General features: G+C 47.8%; 3 protein-coding genes across 9 annotated transcripts; all 3 read left to right on the top strand.

The window, feature by feature from the left end:
* The first annotated feature begins 4,148 nt into the window (after nucleotides 1–4,148).
* On the top strand, nucleotides 4,149–12,237 carry LOC136533735 (kinesin-like protein KIN-7J). Of its 6 annotated transcripts, none has more exons than XM_066526275.1 (15): nucleotides 4,149–4,256; nucleotides 7,193–7,374; nucleotides 7,707–7,899; nucleotides 7,991–8,080; nucleotides 8,185–8,285; nucleotides 8,396–8,509; nucleotides 8,614–8,695; nucleotides 8,801–8,868; nucleotides 8,954–9,019; nucleotides 9,121–9,245; nucleotides 9,398–9,731; nucleotides 9,866–9,982; nucleotides 10,066–10,962; nucleotides 11,166–11,467; nucleotides 11,574–12,235. In XM_066526275.1, exons 3-15 carry the CDS (start codon nucleotides 7,734–7,736, stop codon nucleotides 11,884–11,886), a joined length of 2,775 nt encoding a protein of 924 aa, XP_066382372.1. In that variant the 5' UTR covers nucleotides 4,149–4,256; nucleotides 7,193–7,374; nucleotides 7,707–7,733; the 3' UTR covers nucleotides 11,887–12,235. The 6 variants fall into 6 exon arrangements, 5 of the variants coding, with proteins under 5 accessions (XP_066382372.1, XP_066382371.1, XP_066382369.1 ...); XM_066526274.1 differs by having other exon boundaries at nucleotides 7,704–7,899; XR_010778541.1 differs by lacking the exon at nucleotides 7,193–7,374 and having other exon boundaries at nucleotides 4,155–4,256; nucleotides 11,574–11,954; nucleotides 12,061–12,237.
* Nucleotides 12,238–13,108: 871 nt separating this feature from the next.
* On the top strand, nucleotides 13,109–13,700 carry LOC136533737 (small ribosomal subunit protein bTHXm). Its single transcript, XM_066526279.1, has one exon. It carries the CDS (start codon nucleotides 13,212–13,214, stop codon nucleotides 13,482–13,484), a length of 273 nt encoding a protein of 90 aa, XP_066382376.1. The 5' UTR covers nucleotides 13,109–13,211; the 3' UTR covers nucleotides 13,485–13,700.
* Nucleotides 13,701–13,836: 136 nt separating this feature from the next.
* LOC136533736 (EIN3-binding F-box protein 2-like) lies at nucleotides 13,837–20,712 on the top strand. Of its 2 annotated transcripts, none has more exons than XM_066526277.1 (2): nucleotides 13,837–13,975; nucleotides 14,057–20,712. In XM_066526277.1, the coding sequence occupies exon 2, from the start codon at nucleotides 18,447–18,449 to the stop codon at nucleotides 20,241–20,243; it is 1,797 nt and encodes a 598-aa protein (XP_066382374.1). In that variant the 5' UTR covers nucleotides 13,837–13,975; nucleotides 14,057–18,446; the 3' UTR covers nucleotides 20,244–20,712. The 2 variants fall into 2 exon arrangements, with proteins under 2 accessions (XP_066382374.1, XP_066382375.1); XM_066526278.1 differs by having other exon boundaries at nucleotides 13,837–16,488; nucleotides 18,484–20,712.
* Nucleotides 20,713–24,502: the final 3,790 nt, after the last annotated feature.

The raw sequence follows: 24,502 nt of genomic DNA, 5'->3' as shown, positions 1-24,502 counted from the left end.
AAGATAAGATCGCCAAACTCGAGTGTAGGCACGAACCCCTCATCCGTCAAACTTCTCGGAGCTATAATCCTCAGCAGAACCTGTGTACCAAAATTTATCTGTACGATTTGTACTGGCTACTCCCAACCCTATGAGCATTGCTTTGTGGAAATTGGATGCAAGTTGGGTATAAACAAAATGAACCTATAAGGCTGGGGTTCCTATGCAGTAGCGTATCAAGTATATAATAACAGTTGGTCAAGTTTTAACACCATTCCCACACACGCTCCACCCCATTCCTTTTTCAGAGCCAGGTTTCAATCCTAGAATCGATATACCACCATCTCTATACCATCACCATACCATACCATCGCTCAATCGACAGGCCAACTCCCTCTCGGCACTGTCTCAAGGCCCATAGCCCTGGCTACGACCGAACACTCACTTCCAAGGGGAAGAAAAGAAGGACTCATTTCTCTATCTAGTTTAAGCGAAACCCAGGAAAGGTCCATAGCCGACAAGTCGGCACATGTATTGATTGATCAACTATACACTCTGCAGAGATTTTACATAACCACAAGATCCGCCTTCCTCGCTGACCGTCATCAACTAGACTGATTCCGGCCGCTTGCTAGCCTAAGATAATGCCACTCTACCATTCAGCCCTGGTACACCCCAAGTCTAGTCTGGGGTGGCTGAAACTGTGAGTCATGAGCCGAGTCCACAAGGTCTCCATGAAGTCTCGAAAGAGTGTGGGGGAAATCCTCCGCACCCCGTACCTCCCTCGCACTGTCCGCTATCAACCTAGCAGTAGTGGCAATATCCTACCAAGTAGTCTGGCCGTCCCGCACCATATAGGGCGAGTGGTACGTAAGGCTTCCCGGTGAATCTGAGTACTGGTAAGTCCTTAGGGGTGACCAAGCCAGAATGTCTCTATCAGGGTTTTCATTTACCGTGCCACCACAGCACCTTCACCTTGGGCTCCTCCCATCATAGGTTCACACCTAGGGCCACCTCATATACCATTTACCCACCACATGTATCCATTCCAGGGGTGCCCAGGTAGCACCCCATGGCAAGACTTGCCCTAGGCTCGTCGTATACTCCAACTTGGTCGACACAACCCTCCACGCACCCAAGTCACACACGCAGCATTCTCCTCATAGTTCAATTATCACCAGTTTCCAACACGCATCAATGTAGTGTAATCGTAGTAGAAATAATAAGCAAGCGTGTGACTAGCCTAACAGCAGGGTGAGCAGGGGTAAGGTTGCGTCAAGGTAAAGACCATCAAGAAAGCATACTACCATGCAAGTTCTACCATAGTGTGATCATAACAACAAAGTAAAGCACTAGCATTTCTATTTTAGCCATACGTAATAGGTGCTACGAGATTGGGTGGGATGTGGCACCTTTAGTGTAGTCGTCTCCGTACTCCTCACGATACTCACGATCCTCGTCGGTCTGGTGCTCCTCCGAGTCTGCAAACGATCGCATTATAGTCACGTTAGCGACATCTATAAAATAGCACAAAGGAGCAATGAAAATTCAAAAGAGCCAAATGCACTCAAACATGGGTTCATTGTGTAGGGCTCGATTTTAGATGAATTTTGGTCCTGATTTCGTATTTTTCTGAGGTCATATGAATTAGTTATGAATTTCCGAAGTTTAAATCTATTTCTAAAAATGGAAAAAGGCTGAATTAATCCTGGGCTGACACATGTCATGCTATGGTTGGTCCACGTGGCTTGCTAACGTCAGCATGACGTCATCAACGTCATCCACACCAACAGGTGGGGCCAAAGGCTATTGGGTCACTGACAGGTGGGTCCGGTCAAAGTCAATGGTCAACGGTCAACAGTCAACAATCACTGACATGTGGGGCCTGGTCTGCTGATGTCAGCAGCTGATGTCAGCGTGACGTCAGCATGACGTCACCTCGGCTGTGCTGCCTTCTGACATGTGGGTCCCGCGTGACGTCATCATGACATCAGCATCTGACGTGTGGGTCCAGAGTGTCTGTGCTACTGACAGGTGGGTCCAGGTCAACGATCAACGTTGACCAGTCAACGGTCAATACGGCCGGGTCTCAAACGGGCTTCGGGTTGGGCCGGGCCAGGCCGAACACGTGGCGTGCTGTGGCGCAGCCATGTCACGGCCATGGGCCTCCACTGGGCCGTGGTCCTCGGTTCACGGTCCACGATGGATGGATGCACCGGTCCACAGTGGACCGCGTCTTCTTTCGGTGAGCCGCGTCCACCCCTCTCTTCCTCTGTCTGTGGTTCACGTGCACCGGGTTTACGTGCGGGTGGCTGGCGAGGGGGTGTTCCCCTATTTTTCTCCCGCGGTGGTGCTCCTACCGGCGACGAGCTGGCTGTGAGCCTTCGTGGCGGTGCTGGTGCCCAATTGGGGAGGGGAAAGGCTACCCCAGGCTACGACGACTACGATGGTGGGGTCCAGGTGGCGGCCGGGGCTCACCGAGGCGCTGGCCACGGCGAATGCCGGCTCGGCAGGGTTCACCAGTGGCGAGGTCACAGTTGTAGGCTCTCCGGTGGCTTGACTGGGCAGACAGGGGCTTCAGCGGATTCGTGGGTGCACAGCGAAGTCGTCCAGGGCTCAAGGTGGGGCTTCGGCGTCAAGGTGGCCGTTAGGGGCTTCCCGGTAGCCACGACGGTCATGAAGACGACGGCGAGGCACACGGGTGCGCTACGGGGCTCCGGTGGGGTGGTCACGGTGTGGTCTCGGGTGTGCGCGTGGGTGCATGTGTTCCTACAGACCGAAGATAGCCCTGGCCTTTGCGCTCTCGGGGTGGAGCGCCATGGCAGACAAGGTAATGTCCGGCGGCGGCAAGGGGGAGACCGGGAGGCTCACCGTTGGTGGCGTGGAAGAAGGATGGTGACGCAGTGGAGAGTTGCTACCGTGCAGCTCCGAAAGCCGTGCAGTGCCGCATTGCCCGCGTCAGTGATGATGATGACGGCGTCGTCTTTGGCTCCGACGACCTCGTCCCCCCCTCAGCGGCTTCGGCGCTTCTCCCTCTCCTTCCCCTTTCTCCCTCCTCTCTTGGTTCGGGTGCGCAGTGGATGGCCACCAAGTGGCGGCGGGCGACGGGACGAACACTAGGGCAACCGAGGTCGTGGCTTTATAGCCGGAGCTCCGAGCTCCAAGGCGGACGGCTGGGGATTACGCCGAGCGCATCGAGTGGCATCGCGGGGCGTGGGTGGTTGGCGCGGAGTTTGCATGGGCACGACGCCAAGGGGGGGCAAGGCCATGGCCCGGGCGTGACCCCCTGACCCGCTCTGCCATCGCTGTCGGCCTCCGGTCGGCTGGCGGTTGAGCGTGAGCGCGAGGAAGTTGAACAGGGGAAGGCTGACGGGTGGGGTCCGTTGGCAGCGACTGTGGCGAAGAGAAAGGGGCGTGCGGGTGAGCAGCGCTCGGCTGACGTGCGGGGCCCAGTGACAGCGACAGCGAGCGAAGGCGGGGAGGCGCGGGGCGTGAGCGGCGTGCGGGGCTGGCCACTGGGCCTGCGCGTGTTGGGCCGGCTTGCTGCGCGCTGGCGGGGCTGTGCTGGCGGGCCGAGAAGCTGGGCTGCGAGGCCTGAGCTGCGTGTCCTTCTCCTTTTTTTCTTTTCTTTACTGTTTTCTATTTTCTTTTTCCTCTCCTTTGTTTGAATTTAAATTTGGTTTGAAATTTGAATTCTAATTTGGTGCACCTTATTCATTGGAGTCTTTGGATATATGGCCCACTTCATTCTCTTTCATATATTAGGAATTTATTTAGCTATTTTGTATAACAAAAATGGGGTGGTTTTGTTATACAATAAATAGGATTAGTTTTTCCTTTTTAAATATTTATCCTTTGGTTTGAATCATAGTTTCTTCATGGTGTTTTCTTTAAAGGAGTTTTTAGACATGACATAAAATAAATGAAAATCCAAATCACTATTTGAGTTGACAATGTGAGCTATGTCTCATTTGTCAGTAATTAGATAATCATGATAACAAATGGCATGCCAGGCTCATGAAATTGTCTAGTTGGGTTAGTTCTAATGCAACACCTAGGGTTGGCTTCTACAATTGTCACTCATCATCACATGAGGGTTTTTAAGAAAAATTTTATAGTTGTGATTTTTGGTGTGTGGACTTTTTGGTTGTTACACAACGTGCCCTGGACGGTCGATCCGGGTGCCACCGAATGCATGGGCTCTGGGCTGTCGTCGGCTCAAATCTTGTGAACGCGGTGTGATTAGAGATGGCACAATGGGCTCCAACGCTGACATGGTATGCAATACTCAAGTTCCGAGTAATCTTTAAATTATGATTTCATGTTAGCACCAATCACTAAGTTCTGATGTAAAGAAAATAATTGTATATCCAACGAATGGTGACAACTTAATATGACACGATCTTTAAAATTACACTTTGATCATCTATTTATTTTATTTTATATTATTATTTAGGATATGTTTAGCACAGCTCATAATAACTTCACATGTTGTTGTGAGCTTTTTTTTTTTCGTCAAACACTCGTTTTTAAAACAGCTTTGTTCCTTCTCTCACAAAAAAGACATGAGTTGAGAAAAAATCAGTAGCTTAAGCTTCATCTCTCATATGTGGGCCCCACTGTAAAAAAACTAACTTCTACCATAGAGAGAGAGAGAGCGCGCGCATGGCCGCACGCTCACGGGAGGGAGGCGGGCGTGGCCAGCCGAGGCACGGCTGCCAGAGCGCGGAGCGCCGGGAGAGCGGCCACCGGGAGCGCGGCGCGGCTCGCCGGGGCACCGCCTGCCAAGGCCGGGAGCGCGGCCGCCGGGGGGCGCAGGGATGGAGGCGCGGGGCCTGAGCGCCGCCGTCAAGGCGCAGGGCCGGGACTCTGCCGCCGGGGTCGCGGGCCAAGATCCGCCGGGGGCGCCGCCGTCGGGGTCGTGGGGTTAGGACGCGCCGGCAGCCGGGGCGTGGGCGAGCGGGCAGTCGGGGCGTGGGCGCGACCGCCGAAACGAGCGCGGCCGCCGGGGCAAGCGCGAGCCGCCGGGGCAGGCGCGGCCACTGGGGCGAGCGCGGCCGCCGAGGCAGGCGTGAGTGCAGCCAATCTCGCGTGGGGAAGAACGCGCGGAGAAGAAAGGAGAAAAAAAAGAAAAAAGGGGCATTTTGGTCATTTTTCTTTTGTTCCATCAAATGAAGTTATTTTACCAAAAAGGAACGACAAAAATAGCTCAACTTCACAAAAAAAAAGTTGGTTGTGAATCTGTTTTCCAAAAAGATTGACTTCACTAATGAAGCTGAGCTGTACCAAACGGACTCTTATTATAAGCTTATGATATTTGGATAGTAGATTCAATTACAAATCTAACCATATCATTGTGTTATAATAATTAAAAATTATTAAACATTATTGGTCAAAGATTTTGAAGTTTGAATGTGTACGCCTCGTAAAAGAGAATAGAGTTAGTATACATCTAGTTTATTTGATTGCACGTTTTTAGGCTCCCATGCATTTAGGCTGAAGCTCCGCCGCAGATCGGTGGGAGAAAATGGGTTTATCAACAAACCCCTAGGGCACATTCGATTCCTAGGGAATCACCCTCTAGAACTAATACTGTCAGGAATGCTTCAATGATTTATATGACCGACTCTCACCGGGATTGATTCTTGCCGTAAATAGTCCTTAGGGCCTGTTTGGCCGGGCTCCCGCGGGCTCCGTCTCCTGCACTGTAGCGTCCTGTCGGCCGCCCACGAGCCGATAGGTGCCAACGGGAGCCGGAGCCGCGGGAGCCAGAAAAACAAGCTTCTCCGGCTCCGGTGGTGTCAGTGAGAGAGGAAAGGATGAGAGAAAAAAACGACTTCGGTGAACAGCATCCGGTCAGCCGCCCACGAGCCGATAGATGAACAGTGGGCAGGAGTCAGAGCGCCCGGCCAAACCGGGCCAATGGTCACTGCACAGTACATGGCCGGGCGGCCTGTCCGAAAGAAAGGACGTACTATCAATGAACGAGAAAGGACGTACTATCAATCAACGGAATAGCACCGTCGTCGCCATCCGAGGATGGTCCGTCATTGAAGATTACCACGTTGCCGTAAGTGTACGCATGTATCAGCGTCACAGAGCGCGTACGTTGCATGCGGTGCACGCTGCACATTTTACTATAATGCAGTACATATATATCTGAACGATCCGTTTCAACTACCACGAAAGCGGCGGTGACCGACCGTTGCATTCGTCGTCACACTTTCAGAGAAAAAGGCTGGCGACGAAATCGCCGACCGGATCTTGCGACCGGGGACCGGGGAGACTGACCGACGACGCGACGAGACGAGACGCTGGTGATAGGACCGGCCTGGAGAGCAAAGACGAACGTTGGCCGCCGGCCCGGCATGGCTTTAACTGCTGCCTGCTTCACAATAGCAGATTAGCAGTACTCCGTACGTGCCGAAGCTGATCGAGTCATCGGCGGCAATAAAAGCCGTCGGCCATGGATGTGAACCGCGATCGAGGTACCGGCCGGCCGCCCGGCCGTGCCCACAGCACACGCCGTACGCCTCGTACCCAGACGACCTGTGCCCTGTGGTGAGCGGCAGCCGGCAGCAGCTCAGCTCTGGAAAAGCCATTCCCTCTGCAACGGCCGGCCACGCGAGTCTGGACGGGCAACCAACCGCTTGAGCTTGACCAAACGTTGTACTACTCTCTCTCTTTTTCTGTGTTAGTTTGACTGATAAATGGTTGTGTTGGCTGATTTGTTGTGAGAAAAAAATACTATTCGTTATTTAAAAAAGTACGGTTTACAAGCCAAGCAAACAAGGCGTTTAGCCATCTCCGCTTTTGTTTTTCTAATTTCGACAAGACCACCGCACGGTCACATGGTTATATTTAGCGATTGTTCTGCATGTCTTGGCGTCGCTCGCTCCTTCACCGTCCGCGAGGGGGGACATCGCCGTGCGCTCAGCCACCGCCACCGCCGCGCGCCGCACATAGTGGACACTAGGGTCCTCCATGACCATCGTAGACTGCGATGATTGGCGCTGGCCTTGTCCTGTTTGTTTGGCTGATAAGCCATGGCTGAAAGCACTATTGATTGATTTGTTGTGAGAGAAAAATACTATTTATTAGCTGAAAAAATACGACTTATAAACTAAACGAACAGGCCGTGGGATAGTAGAAAAGTAAAAAAAAAAAACACTCAGCCCCCGTCTCGATTTTTTTTTACCTTTCTGTTTTCCAGCCAATTGAAGGGAGGCAGGAACCACCAGCCACCATCTCCTGCCCCGCTCCGCCCGGTTCCATTCCCTCTCCTCCTCCTCCTCCTCTCTTCCCTCGCGCGAAGGAGAGGAGGAGGAAGCTCCTCGTCGACATTTCCTTCTAGTTTCTGTCAAACCACGGACCGCCGCCGCCGTCTTGCCGGAGGTAACGAACGACCTCTCCTCCTGCCTTCGACCAACATCGAGAGCAAATGGACACTGCATTTTACATTCTCTGTTTGTTTGGTTTTACTTGCGACGCACGGGGCATTTCCGTCTCCCATGCGAGCGCGCGAGCGCGTCGTTTTCAAGGATAGCGACGCGACGCACAAGCGACCGCGCGCGCTCGGCGGGCCTCTACTCGCGCCATGCGCTTTTGCTGCTGCATTTTGCACCCGATACGCACGAACACGACGCTGTTTTGGTTGTGCGTGCGTGATGCATGTGAGCGTCGGGTGATGGGCTGGTTGCTTGTTTCTTTTCGTGTTGGATCAGTAGCAAGCAAAGCACACGCGGGCTGGAGCAATGGCTGGCGAGGAGCGCATCCTGGTGTCGGTGCGGCTGCGGCCGGTGAACGCGCGGGAGGCGGAGCGCGGCAACGGCTCCGACTGGGAGTGCGCCGGCCCGACCACGCTCATGTTCCGCGGCAACATCCCCGAGCGCGCCATGTTCCCCGCCTCCTACACCTACGGTGAGAAATGCATGCATGCACCCTTTCGCTCTGCTGCGTCGCTCGCGTTCGATCACAGTTCACATTTGCTCTCCTTGTCCTCCGGTTTCAGACAGGGTGTTCAACCCGGAGTGCAGCACCAGGCAGGTGTACGAGGAAGGGGCCAAGCAGGTGGCCCTATCGGTGCTCAGCGGCATCAACTGTACCTACGCTTTGCAAACATTAACAGCACCAATTATATATTTCATGAGACTGAAATGCAATTATTCTCACACAAATTTTGTTCTCTGAATCTCTGCACGGCAGCAAGCATATTTGCGTACGGTCAGACGAGCAGCGGGAAGACGTACACGATGGTCGGCATCACGGAGCGCAGCATGTCAGACATCTACGACTACATTGACAAGGTTGGGTGATGGCTGTACATCAGATCAGATTTTGGCTGAATCATGCAACACCTTTCTGTTTTGCTGTGATTTCCTATTCGACTCCAACGTTCTGTTCTGGTCTCCTGCAGCATCCTGAGAGGGAGTACGTCCTGAAATTTTCAGCGATGGAGATATACAATGAAGCCGTGAGGGATCTCTTAAGCCCGGACGCAACACAGCTAAGGCTCCTTGATGATCCGGAGGTGAACTGTTCTTGAGGGTTACCTGAAATTGAAAAGGCACAAATTTCTTATGTGCCTGCACAACTCATGTTTATCCATATGTGTGTCGTTCTTGATTCGATCAGAAAGGAACTGTAGTAGAGAAACTCACGGAGGAAACTCTCAGGGACAAAGGCCATCTCTTGGAGCTCCTTGCAGTGTGTGAAGGTCTTAAACCAAAATTTCTTTTCTTTCCGTTCGAAGAAACAAGATTACAAGAAGCACCCCGTTAGGTTACTTCTAGTGCACTAATCCTTTCGGTTTTTGGGACAGCTCAAAGACAGATCGGGGAAACTGCTATGAATGAAACAAGCTCCAGATCTCATCAGATACTCAGATTGGTTGGCCCTTGTGCAGTACTTAATGATGTGCAAATGTTTTAGAAGGAATTAGTTTTTGTTCTAAAAAAACATGTGTAAGTTGCAGACGATCGAGAGCTCTGCAAAGCAGTTCATGGGACGAGGCAACTCGAGCACCCTTCTGGCTTGTGTGGTATGGATGTCTATTATGCTGTATTTTCTTATCACATCTCAAGTATAGTACATTGTTCCATGTATTGCCCTCTGAGTTTTTCATTTATTATGTCTGGGCAGAATTTTGTTGATTTAGCTGGAAGTGAGCGCGCCTCTCAGACACAATCAGCTGGTGTGAGGCTTAAAGAAGGCAGCCACATTAACAGAAGCCTGCTTACATTGGGAAAGGTCATTCGCCAACTCAGGTCCGTTAAGGTGCTCTAGTCATCTGTCTTTTGGCAGAGAAAACCACAATTCCAATATATTAGTGTTAGTTTTGCAATTTGTCTTGAACCAAATGCCCTTCAGCATTGCAACTGTTGAACGCCTGAATCTGGACAACTCATTCCTGATGCAGCAAAGGAAGAAATGGGCATATCCCTTACAGAGATTCAAAGCTCACTCGTATATTGCAGTCATCTTTAGGCGGCAACGCGAGAACTGCTATTATTTGCACAATGAGCCCAGCGCACTGTCATATCGAGCAATCCAGGAACACGCTTTTGTTTGCAAACTGTGCTAAAAATGTAGTTACTGATGCAAGGGTCAACGTAGTGATGTCAGACAAGGTGTTAGTGAAACATCTTCAGAGAGAAATTGCAAGGCTAGAGAATGAGCTGAAGTTTCCTGGATCAGCCTCTTGCAGCAATCATGCTGAGGCTTTGAGAGAAAAAGATAAGATGATCAAACAGGTGCTGTTACTCTAACAAGTCCTTTGCTTTTTGTGTCCCCATTCATGACATTTGTGTTGCTATATTCTTTGTTCATTTTGAACAAAACATATGTTGTTCTGCGAATGAAAAAAATAATTGTTATGGAGTTTCAGCTGGAAGAACAGTTGAAGGAATTGATGGAGCAAAAAGACACTGTTCAGTCTCAACTTGACAATTTTCGCCGAGTTGCAAGTGATGGAAATTTCAATGACCATGCAACAAGGCATTGGGTATATATTCTTGTTGCTGCACTCTGTTGTAAAACCATGCAGCGAACTTCTTAATGACATACTAATTGGCCTCCTTCTGACAGGATCAATGGAATAAGTCTTCAGAATCCCTTCCACGTAATGTGTCTGAAGACGCGCTTTCTTCTTCGGATACTTACGATGCTGTTTATGAAGAACAAGATGATCCAGGCTCAAAAGCATTAGATGCGTCACATGTCTGTAACGGTCATCATCATGACCCAGAGCTTCCCAAAACAACAACAGAACCATATCAACAAACAGTGGATGAACAGCCAATGTCTAGCTTGCATCAACCAAGAAACCATATTTCTGATAACATAGAGATATATCAACAAAATAGGGAGGTTTCATCAGAGGTTTCTGAGGAACATTGCAAGGAAGTCCAGTGCATCGAAAAGAATGAGCTTAGGAGAAGTCAATTATTCTTTCCTGCTGATGGATCTCATGCTGGCACAAACATCGATGAAGAAAAGCATGGTGAAAACATAACAGACACATCAGACATTGCCATCCAACTATACACATGTGATTCTGACCCATCTTCTGATACTGAGAAAACAAATACTGATGAATCTTTAGCCCTGAAGAGGTGTGTGATAAGCTCCAGGGACAGTGTACTAACTAGAAGCAGAAGTTGCAGAGCTAGCTTCATGGTCATTCCAAATAGTTGGTTTGATGGTTCAGTGGATATGAGAATGACACCCCCAGGTGACATTTTCAAATATGCTCACAGAAGGCCAGAGAAGGTTAGGAGGAGTCTATATCCTGAAAATGGTCATTGCCAAAATGATCCTACATTAGACTGCCCTGTGATCTCCAGAATAGTTGCATCTGACACGGTTATAGACAAGAACACTTGCAATGAAGAAGATGAAGACGCCATCAATAACTTCAGCTGCATCACGAAGGTGAAAGAGAAGTCAGAAGAGTGTTGTACATCCCAACTAGAGGGCAATCAGGTACAAGTAGCTTCTTTATAGAAGTGGTCTCTCCATCGGTTCTGCTTGTGACACCTAGTTAGTTTAAGATCTCAAATTTTCCATTATACAAGCAATAAATGATATTTACCTGTAGATAAACGATTAAACGCAAATGATTTTCCTAATATCCCAACATTTTCAGCCCATCAAGCTGATTTTGATGTCTGCATATATTTTTTAAGCAGGATGACGTTACTGAAGAAATTTCAGACATGAAACATGCCAAAGATGTTGACAGAGATATATCGGTGACAACTGTTGACTCTCCTTCACGATGGACTATTAACTTTGAGGAAAAACAGAAGGAAATCATTGATTTATGGCATGAATGCAATGTCTCTATAGTACACAGAACATATTTCTTCCTCCTCTTCAAGGGGGACAAAGCAGACAATATTTACTTGGAAGTGGAACACAGGAGATTGTCCTTCATTAAAAGTTCTTTCAGTGCCGGGTGTGAACCTAATGCTACTGTTACATCAAGGTAAGTTTTGTCACAGTTCATATGTATTCCTTAATAAGTTGCTCAAATCGACAAATTTTCAGCTCTTTCTGTGAGAACGAATTGTGTGCATCCTTGTTATTGCCAGCTTGAGAAATCTTCGGCATGAAAGGGACATGCTCTACAAGCAAATGCTGAGGAGACTCAATCTTCCGGAAAGAGAGAGCCTTTACAGCAAATGGGGGATCGATCTGAATTCCAAACAGCGAAGACTGCAGCTATCGCGTCGCATCTGGACACAGACTGACATGGAACATGTGAGGGAAAGTGCCGCTCTTGTCACAAAACTAGTAGAACATCTGGAGAAGGGGCAGGCCATCAAGGAGATGTTTGGGTTGAGCTTCACACTAAACCCACGAGGTGACCGAAGAACTTTCAGCTGGGTTAGTGCTCACTCCTAAACTAAGCATTGTGACAATGACGATTATGATGGTTGGTAGCTGGATGAAATGACAACAATGGCATAATGGTAAATGATGAATACATGGTAGATGAGATCTCTTGTCAGATCTGAACTCATCCTAGCATTGGTTTTCACTAATGCCCCCGTATATTTCTTATCACTTATTATGCAGATGTACATGTGATGGATTTTACATTGCGGTACTGTCAAAATGAACCGACATGAGATGCCAACTCTTTGCACCTAACTGTATGATGATGTATTGCTGTTCTGATTTTTTTTGCGTCAAATATATATCTAATCTACCTGATTCTTTGCTAAGGTAGATCAGATGCTATGAAAATGCCAGTGTTTGTTGTTGTTGTAAGCGCGTTCCCTTCCTTTTCTCTTTGTAAGAGGCGCATCATGCTAATATAGTAATATATGACCAAACTAACTCAAAAAACTTCGGTTATGATTAAACTAAAAACGGGGAAAGAAACCCGCTATCAACTGGACTCAAACACTTCTATATGACTCAAAAGACGTTTCTAACTCATTTCAAGAGGGCTTCAAACATGATTTTGAAAAAAAAAAACACTTTCACCTTGATGTGAAAAGGGGAGAAATATATTTTTTGCCATCAATCTATTGCTCGAGTCTGATTTTGACTGTCGAACTCGAAAAACAGAAATCATCAGCAACACAACTATTGAAACCAGTCACGTTTGGTGGTTTTAATAGTTCAATGACCAAAGATTTCTAGGTTTCTGAGTTTAATAGTCGAACTTAGGCTCTCAAGCAATAGTTGAATAGTCAATAGACTAATCCCTATATTCAAATACATTGTTTTACATACGTACCAGTGCCATCTTGACGGCGGGCTCCCAAACGCTAGCGTTGGAGCGAAGCCTGAAGAAGGCGACTCGATCACATTCACACTGGCGACGAGGGAACGAGGAAGGGGATCGAGTATTGACGTCAAGTCACGTGACTCATGATCGTGTTTTTTTTTTTTTTAATTACACAATACAACGCTTCCATTGGGCCTTGCTTAATTTGCTTCGAATGGGCTTTAGTAAATTTGTCTTGGGCCTTGCAAGATGCAACCCTCTTCCTCACTTTCACACTTCTGCATCATGGTAATAGGTGGGAGGAACCAATCATAGCAGGCTTCCATTGGGCCTTGCTTAATTTGTTTTGAATGGGCTTTAGTAAATTTGTCTTGGGCCTTGCAAGATGCAACCCTCTTCCTCACTTTCACACTTCTCGTCTCCTCCACGGTCAATCGGGTGATCTGAAGGCGGCGGCGGCGGCGGCGGCGGCACTCCGAGCTTTCACGACATGGCGATGCGGTTGGCGGCGGCCGCCGCGTTCGTGCGGCGCCTGGTGCCGGCGCGCCCACCAGTACCCGTCCTGGCGGCGGCATCTACGGCGGAGGCGGAGGCGGAGGCGGTGACGTGTGGGCGCGGGGACAAGAAAACCAAGCGCGGGAAGCGGTTCAAGGGCTCCTACGGCAACGCACGGCCCAAGCGGGAGAAGAAGATTGAGCGCATCAAGGACCGCGTCGAGGTGCCCCGCTCCACACCCTGGCCCCTCCCCTTCAAGCTTATCTGAGTGGGGACTCCCAGGCCCCCCTCCCCCTCGGTTCGCGAGGGTACCTAGGGTTTACTGTAACAGTTGCTGCTACTTCGCCGTTTCCAGTTAGCTGCACGCCTGCGCGGGCGTGTGTTTGCTTTGTTTTTAATTGTCTCTCAATTGTGTGGTGTCAGATATGTACTGTCGAACTGCTCTGGTTCAACTTTGACCAATGCAATATCCTTTTGGATGGAAGTGAAATATGTTTCTGTTCCATCATTCGGTTAGCGTATGCATAATTGGAAAATGAATTGATCCTTTACTCATCAGCAGTTAATGATGTTCTCCACGCCTGTTAATAGAGTTGTTGAAGAATATCAGCTTAGGTTGGATCCTCTCTTTGTTGTTCTACTGTCTTCACTTAGTTCAGTCACATGCCATTCATAATGAAATGGCAAAAACTGCCAAGTATATATTTCTAAGATGACAAAATCCAAATTATTGGTGTCTTGAATTTCAAGGTGTTCAAGGTACATGTGCTTGTACTGTAATTTCTTTGTAAAATTATAGCTTACTGAATGAACATCTTATTTGTATGTCTTGTGTTACAGGGTTACTATCCAAGCAAAACGAAATCCTCTTCCTCCCCAAGTCTTCTCACTTATTTCCCTTCTGCTGTTCTTCAAAGCGTCCCAAATTCTCTTATATTTTTATCATTTGCTCGTTCTGAATCCCAGAATTCATCCAATCGAAGCTGGGATACAAGGGTTTATTAAATATGCATACCTTCTTCCACTGAAACATCCATTCTCTGCCCCCTCAAGTAGCTAAACTCTTTCTAAATAATGTTGTAAAACAATCCTGTCTGACAGAGACAAGATCTTTACCAGTGCTTTGTGGACTGTATTGTTCAACCTCCTTGGCACTAAACTGCAGCTCAGTACTGCTTATCGTTCCCAAACCAATAACCCAATAGCCAGACTGAGTGTATCAATCATTTATTCCTTGTGCCTATGGAGTTTTTGCACACAACATTTCATTTCACGTGGCACTTTGGCGTTCACTTGCAAGGTATTATTTGGTTTTGAACTGCCACAAGGGTATGTTCCTGTTTTGTCTGAAAGCACACATAGGTGACTTCTGAAATACTACAGGAACGAAAACCGTTTCCAGATTTGCTGTTATGGGCTCAAAACAAGATGAAACTATGTGCTATTTAGAACATGTCTGGTTTTCACTTCCTAGTTGGAGAAAAGATTTAACTCAAGCTTCAGTCTTATACTCGACCCTTGGTTGGCCACCGGCCATTCCCCAATTTGGCACTATTGTACGTGGCCCCCTTCACCATATTCAAATAATCAAATGCATTGGACCTTCTACTTACAAATGTGGCCTTAGCCTTGTCGCACTAACATACATGGAACAACAGCCTGTTACGCTTGGCAGGCTGGCCTGCTGGCCTTACAAGGCTGTTACCTATCTTCCGATACCCATCATCATCCTTCCTGTTCCTCCTTTCCCGAGCTGTTGTTTAGCCAATGTGTAAATGCTACAGAAATGCCAATTGCATAGTTTTTGAGGTATTCAGCCAATTAAATGGGATGCCTTATACTCGATCTTGGCAAGCCTCAGCTTTTATTCTCAGCCTTAGCGGGACTGCGTGTTTTTGCTTCTAGGTGGTGACCAGCATGTGTAGGCGGCGAACTAGCATTGTTGAGAGATCAAGCTCAGCCACATATGTGAGAAAAAAACAGTATGTGGCTACGAAGAATTGCACGCACATGGCCTGTCCTGTTTGTAAGCCCTTTAGGGCATGATTGGTTGCTTGTGTTAACCCAAGACTGTATTGGGTCCAAGCCAAGTTAGCCCAGCCTATTATAAATGTATGCAATTAGTTGGTGTTTGATTGCCCTGCATGGAGTTGCATTTGGTAAGATTATGTTTGACTGGCTGAATTGTATTGCATGAGGTCATCTCCTTGTTCTTGTGGTGAGATTAAAATATAATCACTTCCACCTTCCCACCTCCATCTTAGTTCACACCACCTCGTCTTCATTGTTGCTTCCTCGATGCTCATCCATCTGTGCTGGCATCCTACCCATACCTCACCGGCTCGCCGCACACTGGTGTTGTCAGTGTGGCCATGTCCCTCAAGACGGAGGCCCCCGTGTCCTATGTTGGGATGCGGTGGGATCCTACTACTACTGCTCGGGGGCAACAGCGAGATCCCTATGATCCGCCTCCACATTTACGATGTTGATGAGGTCGACCTGGACCTCAACCGTGTCAAGGGCCATGGGGGCTCGCTACCTGTGGTTCCCAGATCTGCGGTGGCCACGACGTGCTAGGAAGTGTCAAGGTGGTGTGGTGGGTGCCAGGAGGGGTGGCGAAGGGAGGGGGCACTTGGGAACACGGTGGAGGTCTGCCATGGTAAGGGGCCTGGGACTGGGAGTCTGGGACGATGTAAGCAGTGGAAATGGGGACATAAGGGCACTTCAACCTTGTGGACCCATGGTTTGTGCAAGATTACACAAGCTAGCACAATCAATTTTGGCATGGTCCATGATGCAGGTTTGGAGCCTGCTTCTGCACTCCCTAAGGGCCCGTTCAGTTTCCAGGGACCCATTACCTGGAACTGATTCCTGGCTGGATTGCTTGCCTAATTTATATAACCTTTGACCAACTGGGACGATTCCTGGGTGGATTCCGGGCTAACCGAACAGGCCCTAAGCATGCTTAAGGCCCAATTTGAGTAACCAAATATTACAAGCTTACCACTAAATAGGCCCTAATGAAAGCAACCAATTACAACCTTAGGGTTCCTCTCTTCCATTTTCCACCCGCAACCACTCCTCATCGTCCAGCCGCCGCCGCCACTGGTTTGTTCTCCATTGCATGCCAGCACAGCTGCTCGTGTGCGACCTGGATCCTCACTCCTCAGTGAGCCGTGCAGTCTAGCTCTCCTCCGCCTCTGTTCTTCGGCTGTTCACCATTCGTCCAGCTCTCATCTCCAATCTACCCAGATCTGAGACTCGAGCTCCAGGTATTTTTGTTCATCCTCCTCTTGTAGACTCTATTTTTTTTGCGACTTCCTCTTGTAGACTCTAGCGCTTGGTGTGTTATGCTCTGTGTCGTGCTGCTCCATGAATGCTTGTGCTAATTCTCTATTGATTATCTTCATTGTAGCAACTAGTTTGCTTTCTACCTTGTGTGCATTCTGTGCTGGCCTATGCTTATGTGCTCTGCTCTGCTCAGTTTGTAGTGGTTGTGTGCTATCAGACAAATCATTTTGTGGTGAGGTTAGAGATGGTGCTGAATTGTTATGGCAATTATTGATATGAATCTTTGGTTAATGAATTTGAGGACAATGAAAGATTGAAGTAGAAATCCTAATAGTTATTCCCCATATCTCATAATCAGTTTCTCACTTCAAAATATGGTATGAAACATGCCATCTATAGTTATATGTTTGCGCATATGCTTGAAGTCCTTGATGCTACCATGCTATATTACAAACTGTGTAGTTGCTTTCTACACATCCTAAACATTAAACAATGAGTGACCAACCATTTCGTGTTTAGTACTTTAATGTCTAGGTGAATGCATGTAGTTTGCTCTGCTGCCCCCAGTTTGTAGCATGTATCTCTTCTATTTCTTGCTGGAATTCGTCAAGTGTAAAATACACCGGTGGTCCTCGAACTTTTTCTGTGGTTCACTTAGGTACATGAACTCTCAAATTGAATTGCCATGTTTCTACATTTTTCAAGTGGTTCACTTGAGGTCCATTAGTGCCTATTCAGGTCCATTAGGTGATTTAGGTGAGTTTGGGAAGAGACCTCCTTTATGCAATATGATTATATTGTGGCTCAATCAGGGGTTATATTGAAGCACAATATATTTCCTATTGTATACTTGATGTGTAGAAATAGCTGCATGTGGTATAAGTGTCGTATGTCTTGGATTGACTAATGTATATGTTTATGCATGGGGTTTGTGCAATTTTTTTTGCAAATAGACTTTTTTCATGAATTGAGAATATTTGGAATATCATGAAGCAGCTAGCATATCAATAAGAACTGCTTACGTTTTGTTGTATAGTTGGGCATTTTAGAATGAAAGATGTAGAATTGTTCCCTGGTTTTTATGTAGATGGATTGTTTACTATGCTTTGAGGCACTGTTAATAAAAATGGGGGAGTTTGGAAAAATGAAGAGAGATGTACAGTTGTTCTCGGATCTTCCATGTTTCGGTGATCTGGTTGTTTGGTTTGGTGCAAGTTCATATGTGGAGTGGAGGATGAGGATCTAGCAATGAAATTGGCATGAGTCAAGATGTACAGGCAGCTTGCTCGGGGTTTACATATTGCATGGAGGTGGTGGTTGGCTGCACCTTGCCTAACTAAAAGGTTGCCTGGCGAAGATTTGTGATAAAAAAAAGCAAACAAACTTGCCCTTCAATCTTAGTTTTATTAAATTGGAATAAATGTAAATTCCCAATATATTTCTTGAAATGGAAAGTTTGCATTATGCATTACTACAAGATGGATTCATGCGCAATTAAGGCTTTCTGAACTTTTACCAGTATATGTAAACAAACTTCTATACTGGGCAGTTGAAAATAAAATTGATAGATCATCTTCAATAACATTATCAGGTTAATTTTGCTTTCTTGCTATATGGTTGGTTGGTAAAACACAACTGATGATGACCATGCTTTGCTGTTTTTGGATAGTGACTAACACACTTAGAAAAAAAAAACTATATGTTTGCAGTAGGTGGTACATGCTATTTATGCAAATGAAAGTTCCTTTTTAGGAATGTTAAACAGAGTTCTGGAGTTTATGATTTCTTTTGGGTATCTTTTGTGATGCATTCATATTATTAGTAAAGGTATATGTTGCAGTACAATATATTTATATTTCTTTGTTTGGAAGATTTTTTGCATGCCAATATTTTATTAAAGATTTCCCAACTCAGTTCATAATCAGTTCATTATTTCTTCATGCCACCAAATCTGATCGAAATTGTTTGTATGGCAGGAAACATGAGGCAATCAAGCTGCCTTAGAACTGCTTATGAATCCTGTAACAATGTAAGACTAGGTTATTCCAATTATCAATCAAGAATTCTTCCACAGGACTTGATAAATGAGCTGCCAGAAGCTTGCATAGCTGAAATATTCAGGCATGTGGAAAACCCAGAAGATCGGCAGTCATGTGCCTCTGTCTGTTGGAGATGGGCCAACATATTGGTCTCTCAGCGGCCAAACTTTTGGGGCCCCTTCAGTGTTCATCAAGCCGTTCACCCTTGCTTGCATCTGTCTAACGCTGATGACATCAAGCTTGCGGCGGCTGTTGTTGACATGTGCGCAAGGGATGTGGTGACTGATCTTGATCTTCATTGTGCGCCATGTGGGGCTGTTGTTGATGGAGTTCCACGGCTCACTGATAGTGCTATCCGTTTTGTAACCAGTGCATGCCGCAATCTGAAGTCAGTTTGTCTCGTTGACTGTGTCTCTCTCACGGATAAAGCTGCCAGGATCATTGCTTCAAACTGCCCTGCATTAGAAAATCTCGTTATGTTACAGTCTTCAATCAGTGATGATGGTCTTTCTCAGGTTGCTAAGCAATGCAGAAACCTGAAGTTCCTCCATATCGAAGGGTGCTTGTCCATAACTGAGGCGTCTCTAAGAGCCCTTGTGCAGTATGCCAAGAGACTTGAGTCTCTTACTCTGGGAAGCTGCCCTCAAATTGGGCAAGATGCCATCTTGTCCTTACTGATGAACCAACCTTATCTGGGCAAGCTTGAGCTCAAGGGCATGATGACTGGAGAATCACATATAAATTTTGCAAGACAATCATCAGCCCTCCATCAATTATGCTTATTTCGCCAGCTCTCTAGCCTCATCCTGGTGAAATGCCCAGGTTTACGGAACCTGGGCATGCTTAACTTTGCTAGAATTCACTTTCGATTGCTACGACATTTGGTAATTGATGACTGCAGGGGAGTGACAGAACTTGGCTTGAAGTGGCTGTTGGGCAATGCCATGAATCCCACTAAGCTTAAGACCATTAAACTTGTCAGGTTCCTATTTTTTACATATAAAGCTGCAATAGAAGTTATGTCCTTGATCAGCAGTACAATTGAATCAATGATTATGGATTCATGTGATTTTGGCATGATGATGCCACACTATCTTGATGAAGCTGTGGCCTGCGAGTGTCCCAAGCTGAAGGTGATCAGTATGGAGCACTGTGAGAGAACTATGGAGCTCTTCTTGTTATGGGTCAACATGGCGTGTCGTGGGCTTAAGAAGCTTAGGCTCGTTGGCTTTCCAGCACGTGGTCAGGCTTCTCATATGGAACACATTTTAAGTGGCATCCTGCACAGCAATGGGATCACAAAGGTTGAACTGCAATCCTACCATTTGACAGACAGGCATGTTTGCATTGTAGCTCAATCATGCCAGGGAGCTCTGCAGGAACTTATATTGGGTGAATGCCCGAACATCCGGGGCAACTTTGTCGTGCATCTCAGAGAGTCTTGCCGCAATCTAATCAAGTTGACCTTGAATCATATTCAAATCAGCGATGTCCAAATCAGGATTCTTATGCTTGTAGGATTTCACCAACTTGAGGAGTTTAATTTAATGGAGTGCCCCTTGATCACTGACAGGATACTGGCTATCTTACATGCATCAACCTTGCCCAACCTGAAGAGAATCAATTTGTCAGATTGCCCTAATGTCACCCAGGAGGCTGTTGACATTTACCAGCGTCGCTGGGAAATCGAGTACTAAGGGAGCTGAACCTCCAGAAGAAAAATAAACTTGGCTGTGTGCTTCTGTTTGCAGCTAAATCTGGTAGGGTCATCGTAAACTTTGATTTCACCTTTGAAACTTTTGTCGCCTTGTGGAACCGAAGTATGTGGTACCGTACTTGACAATGTCGGTCCTGTTGCTGCTTATGTTCACAGCTCCTCTGAGATGCTGTTCTGCTTTTGTTTCCGGTTTATATTTCTGGTAGGGTCATCGTAAACTTTGATTTCACCTTTGAACTTGTGTCGTCTTGTGGAACAGAAGTATGTGGTATCGTACTTGACAATGTCGGTCCTGTTGCTGCGTATGTTCACTGCTCCTCTGAGATGCTGTGCTGCTTTTGTTTTCCGGTTTATATTTCTGGACTGGTGCGGTGCTGGACTGCTAGTTCTGTTTGTCAAAAGATGCAAAAGTCGGCCAGATTTTGCATCTATGAACCTATGACTGCTCACTGCAGATGTGCTCGACAGCCTGTGATTTTTTTTTTCGGTTCTGATGACTGGCAACACCATCTATAATTTCATTTCATTTCTGTGGCAAGTCGAGATCAAAACACGTTGAACACGGTGAAAATGCCCGTTTTATCTCGTTTCAATGACAAGTCTGATTTCAGGTAGTGAGATCATGCTAGTCTCAGCGATCAGGTAATGTGCAGACAGAGTTGACAGGGCTTTGACCTCGACGCGCGGCTACACCAGACAATTAGCTTATTACCTGATCGCTGAGAATGTAGCTCCATTCGTGCAGTATGTAGTATTTTTTCTTTCTTTTTTTTTTCTTTTTTTGTGAGTAAATGCAGTTAGGGGTGTTTGATTCTTGGGCTAAAGTTTAGTCCTTGTTACATCGAATATTCGGAGGCTAATTAGAAGGACTAGAAATGAGTTAATTATAAAACTAATTGCAGAAGCTCTTTGCTAATTTGCTAGACGAATCTATTAAGCCTAATTAATCCATCGTTAGCAAATGTTCACTGTAGCATCACATTGTCAAATCACGGACTAATTAGACTTAATAGATTCGTCTCGTAATTTAGCTTCATCTGTGTAATTAATTTTATAATTAACCTATACTTAATACTTCTAATTGGTATTTAAAGATTCTGTGTGAACAGGACTAAACTCTAGTCCAGAAATGCTAGAAGCGGAAGTGCTCGTGACTAACTCTTGTGGCCCATGGGACACAGCCCGTATGCATACGCAGCCCATCTAGGTCTATTGGTCTGAACATTGCGCGTTACAGCGATGCGGCGGCCTGGTCCGGTCCAGTCAGCAGTCACTCTCTCCTTCCTTGACACAACGCAGTGATAGAAGTTTCTACTTGTATGAAAAAAAAAGTATTCCTTATCCTTCGTTGTCGTCTTTTCGACAGTGCTTCCTCAAATGGTGCCATGCTCTTGGATCTATGCCTATCCATCAGGCTGCCGTCAGGTAATGGATCGTATGACGATGAGCAGTGCCTGATCATGACAAGCGAGCGACCAGAAAACTCTTGGCTTAGCTCCCTCCTCCAGTCTCCAGATCTTGCTCGTAGCTAGTACTGTAGTAATCTCTGCACTCCTCGGAGCAAGCAAAGCATAGAAAAAGCTCCATGACCCTTGATCATGGCGCTGTGCTGGTTTCGACGAATCACAACATATCTGTTCAGCCTTCAGCGTCGGCCATGGGGGTTCAGGTACAGGCAGCACTGTTCAGTTTCAGTGTTCGCCATGATCCTTCCTCTGGAGCCGGAGGCTTGACGTTCTCTGAGTGATGGCGATGAGATCACGGACGAGTCAACCACAGATTGTCTCCGTCGATCCGTCTGTGGGGAGCGGAGCCCGCGTTGACTGTTTTTGTTCATCCCAGGGTTGCCTGGTCGAAGAAACCATATATCTACGCTGCTTGTCCGAAAGGATCACGACGTCCGTCCACCACAGACAAAAGAAACAAAAGAAAAAAAGAAAAGTCTTCCTCTTCACGCAGTAAAAAAGGATCGGTCGGTCTCGATCGTTTACCAGCAGCAGATTTACATTGCCAATTCACCGTGCAGACAAGCACGGTGGCGGTTGTCAGTTTATATTCTTCTCTAACAATATATGCCCAGAAAATGTACTCATCGGTTTTTCTTTTTAAAAAAAAACAGAGACAGGCCGTAGTACTTCTCGCCAGCCATACGGTTCAGTGAAGAAGCCAGTCGGGGACCGGAGATATTCGGTAGCTACAGTAGTCCTACGGCGATCAGCATGGAGAGCAGTGCCCACTGCCGGATGCCGGTGCCGGTGACCTCACAATAGATGTACACAGTAGCTAGCTAGTAGGCACGTAGAGCTAGGCAGCTAGATGCCGGCGGCGGCGTAGCGCAACCTCACACGTAAGCCTTACTCACACGCAACTCCGGCGTCCGGCAGCAGGCAGCTGCAACTGCAAGCGCCAGCACTGTAGCGGCTACATGCGTCGTCTGGACTCTGGAGCAAATTGCTAGCCGCAGCCCGCAGCGCAGCACGGCATGGGGGCGCCCAATCGGGGAGGGAAAGGTGGGTGGAAGCGGGGAGAATGGAGCGGGGCCAACCGGCCGGCCGGGCCGGACAGCGCCCAGCGGAGGCCAAATCCCTGCACTGTTGACGCCGACAGGTGACGGGATCGGGATGCGTGTACGTGGTATGCGCCGTTGGCCCTTCCGGGCGTGTTTGGGACCGCGGTTACCCACCGCGCGGTGCGGTACGAGTATCGCGGAGCGAGGGCCGCGCTAGTTCATTTGTGCAGTTTCTGCTGTGTGCGGGGAAAAGAATCATCCCACCGTGGGAGCGTTTGGCATGATTGTCGTATTGTTTTCACCGCCGCCACAAGAATCATCGCACCTCGTCGATTCCGCGCCCGCGCTCGCGGCGGGCGTCGATCCATCGATCGAGACAGGGGGCCATGCCGAGGCGCTGTAGCGGTAGTACGTGTCGCTGGCCGTGGCCGATCCCTCGCCTCTCGTTCGCTCGCCCGCCGCCCGCTGCGGCGCTGCCTGCCTTCCCCTCTCGATCGCCCCGCCCGGCCATGCCTCGCGTCGCGTGATATCACCAGCAGTCCAGCACCACGCGGCCAGCCGATGCTGATCGATCGGCGCGCTGTAGCGTAGCGCCGCAGGAGGGCCCCGTGAACAGTCTCCACGCCGTGCATGCGGCGGCATTCATGTCGGGTAGGTTCTTGTTGGCCGCTATGCATCTATCGGCTCCTGTCGAGCATTGCTTTGCTTATTTGCCCGACGAAAAGTCGAAAACGATGGGATAACGACGTACTATCGTTGTTGGTTCGTAAAGAAGTACTGCTGACTGGTTTGTGTGAGAGAAAAATACTGTTCCGGCTGAAAATTTACGATCGTTTACGACAAGCCACAACCAAACTAACAGGCTAAGCCGATAAAGTTTGGACGATCGAGCTCATCTGATCAGCGCCGGCCGGGCGACGTACATGCCCTGTCCGAACATAATTCGTCTTACACAATTAAAGCCATGTTCAAACGTAGACCATAAACTACATATACATACTCCGTATACCCGGCCCGGCATTGCACAAATTCTTAGCTGTCTAATGAAACGACAGGGAAATCCAGACCCACATGAACAGAAAATGCACACCGGATCCGACGTTGCACCTGAACGTAATTTCCTATGCATTCAGTCCATTTGCAAACTGCAAGAAAGGCGAACGGCATCTCTATCTGTGCCCTTGTCAGTCAGTCAACGATAGGTAACTTGTGAAGACACGAAAATCCGAGGGGCCATCATCGATGGCATAATACTCAACTTGATAAGATAGTAACCGGGAAGGGATCAGCAAGAGCCACTAGCCCGTAGTTTAGGCGCGGGTCAGTCAGTGGACTCGGAAGGGCCAGGTGTGTCAGACTTTGCTGCCGAGCGATACACACGGTTCGAACAAAAGTCGCCAGCGACACCGGAAAAGGAGGACACCTGGATGACATGTGCAGGAGGCTGATAACACCGCTGGCTGGCTTGCCCCTGCCAGTCCAATTCAACCGCGCCATCTGCTCGCTGTCTTTGTTTGGGCAGCGCTTTCGTGCGATCGTGTCTATATAGGTGCCGCCAACGTAGCCTACCCACAACAGCACGTGCGCACGTACGTACGTGTACCACGCGTTGGTACGGTGATCTGTGTATGGTACTCCCGAGCCCGAGCCCAAAATGTACGCCGGTGGTGATTGCTGCAAACGTTGACAAGTTCGGCGACGCCGTTTGCGAGTACGTACGCTATTTGCGC

The sequence above is a fragment of the Miscanthus floridulus genome, unplaced genomic scaffold, assembly GCF_019320115.1.
Source record: "Miscanthus floridulus cultivar M001 unplaced genomic scaffold, ASM1932011v1 os_1153_2_3, whole genome shotgun sequence".
NCBI lineage: Eukaryota > Viridiplantae > Streptophyta > Magnoliopsida > Poales > Poaceae > Miscanthus > Miscanthus floridulus.
Note: the sequence above shows the minus strand (reverse complement) of the source record. Positions and strands in the feature narration are given on the sequence as shown.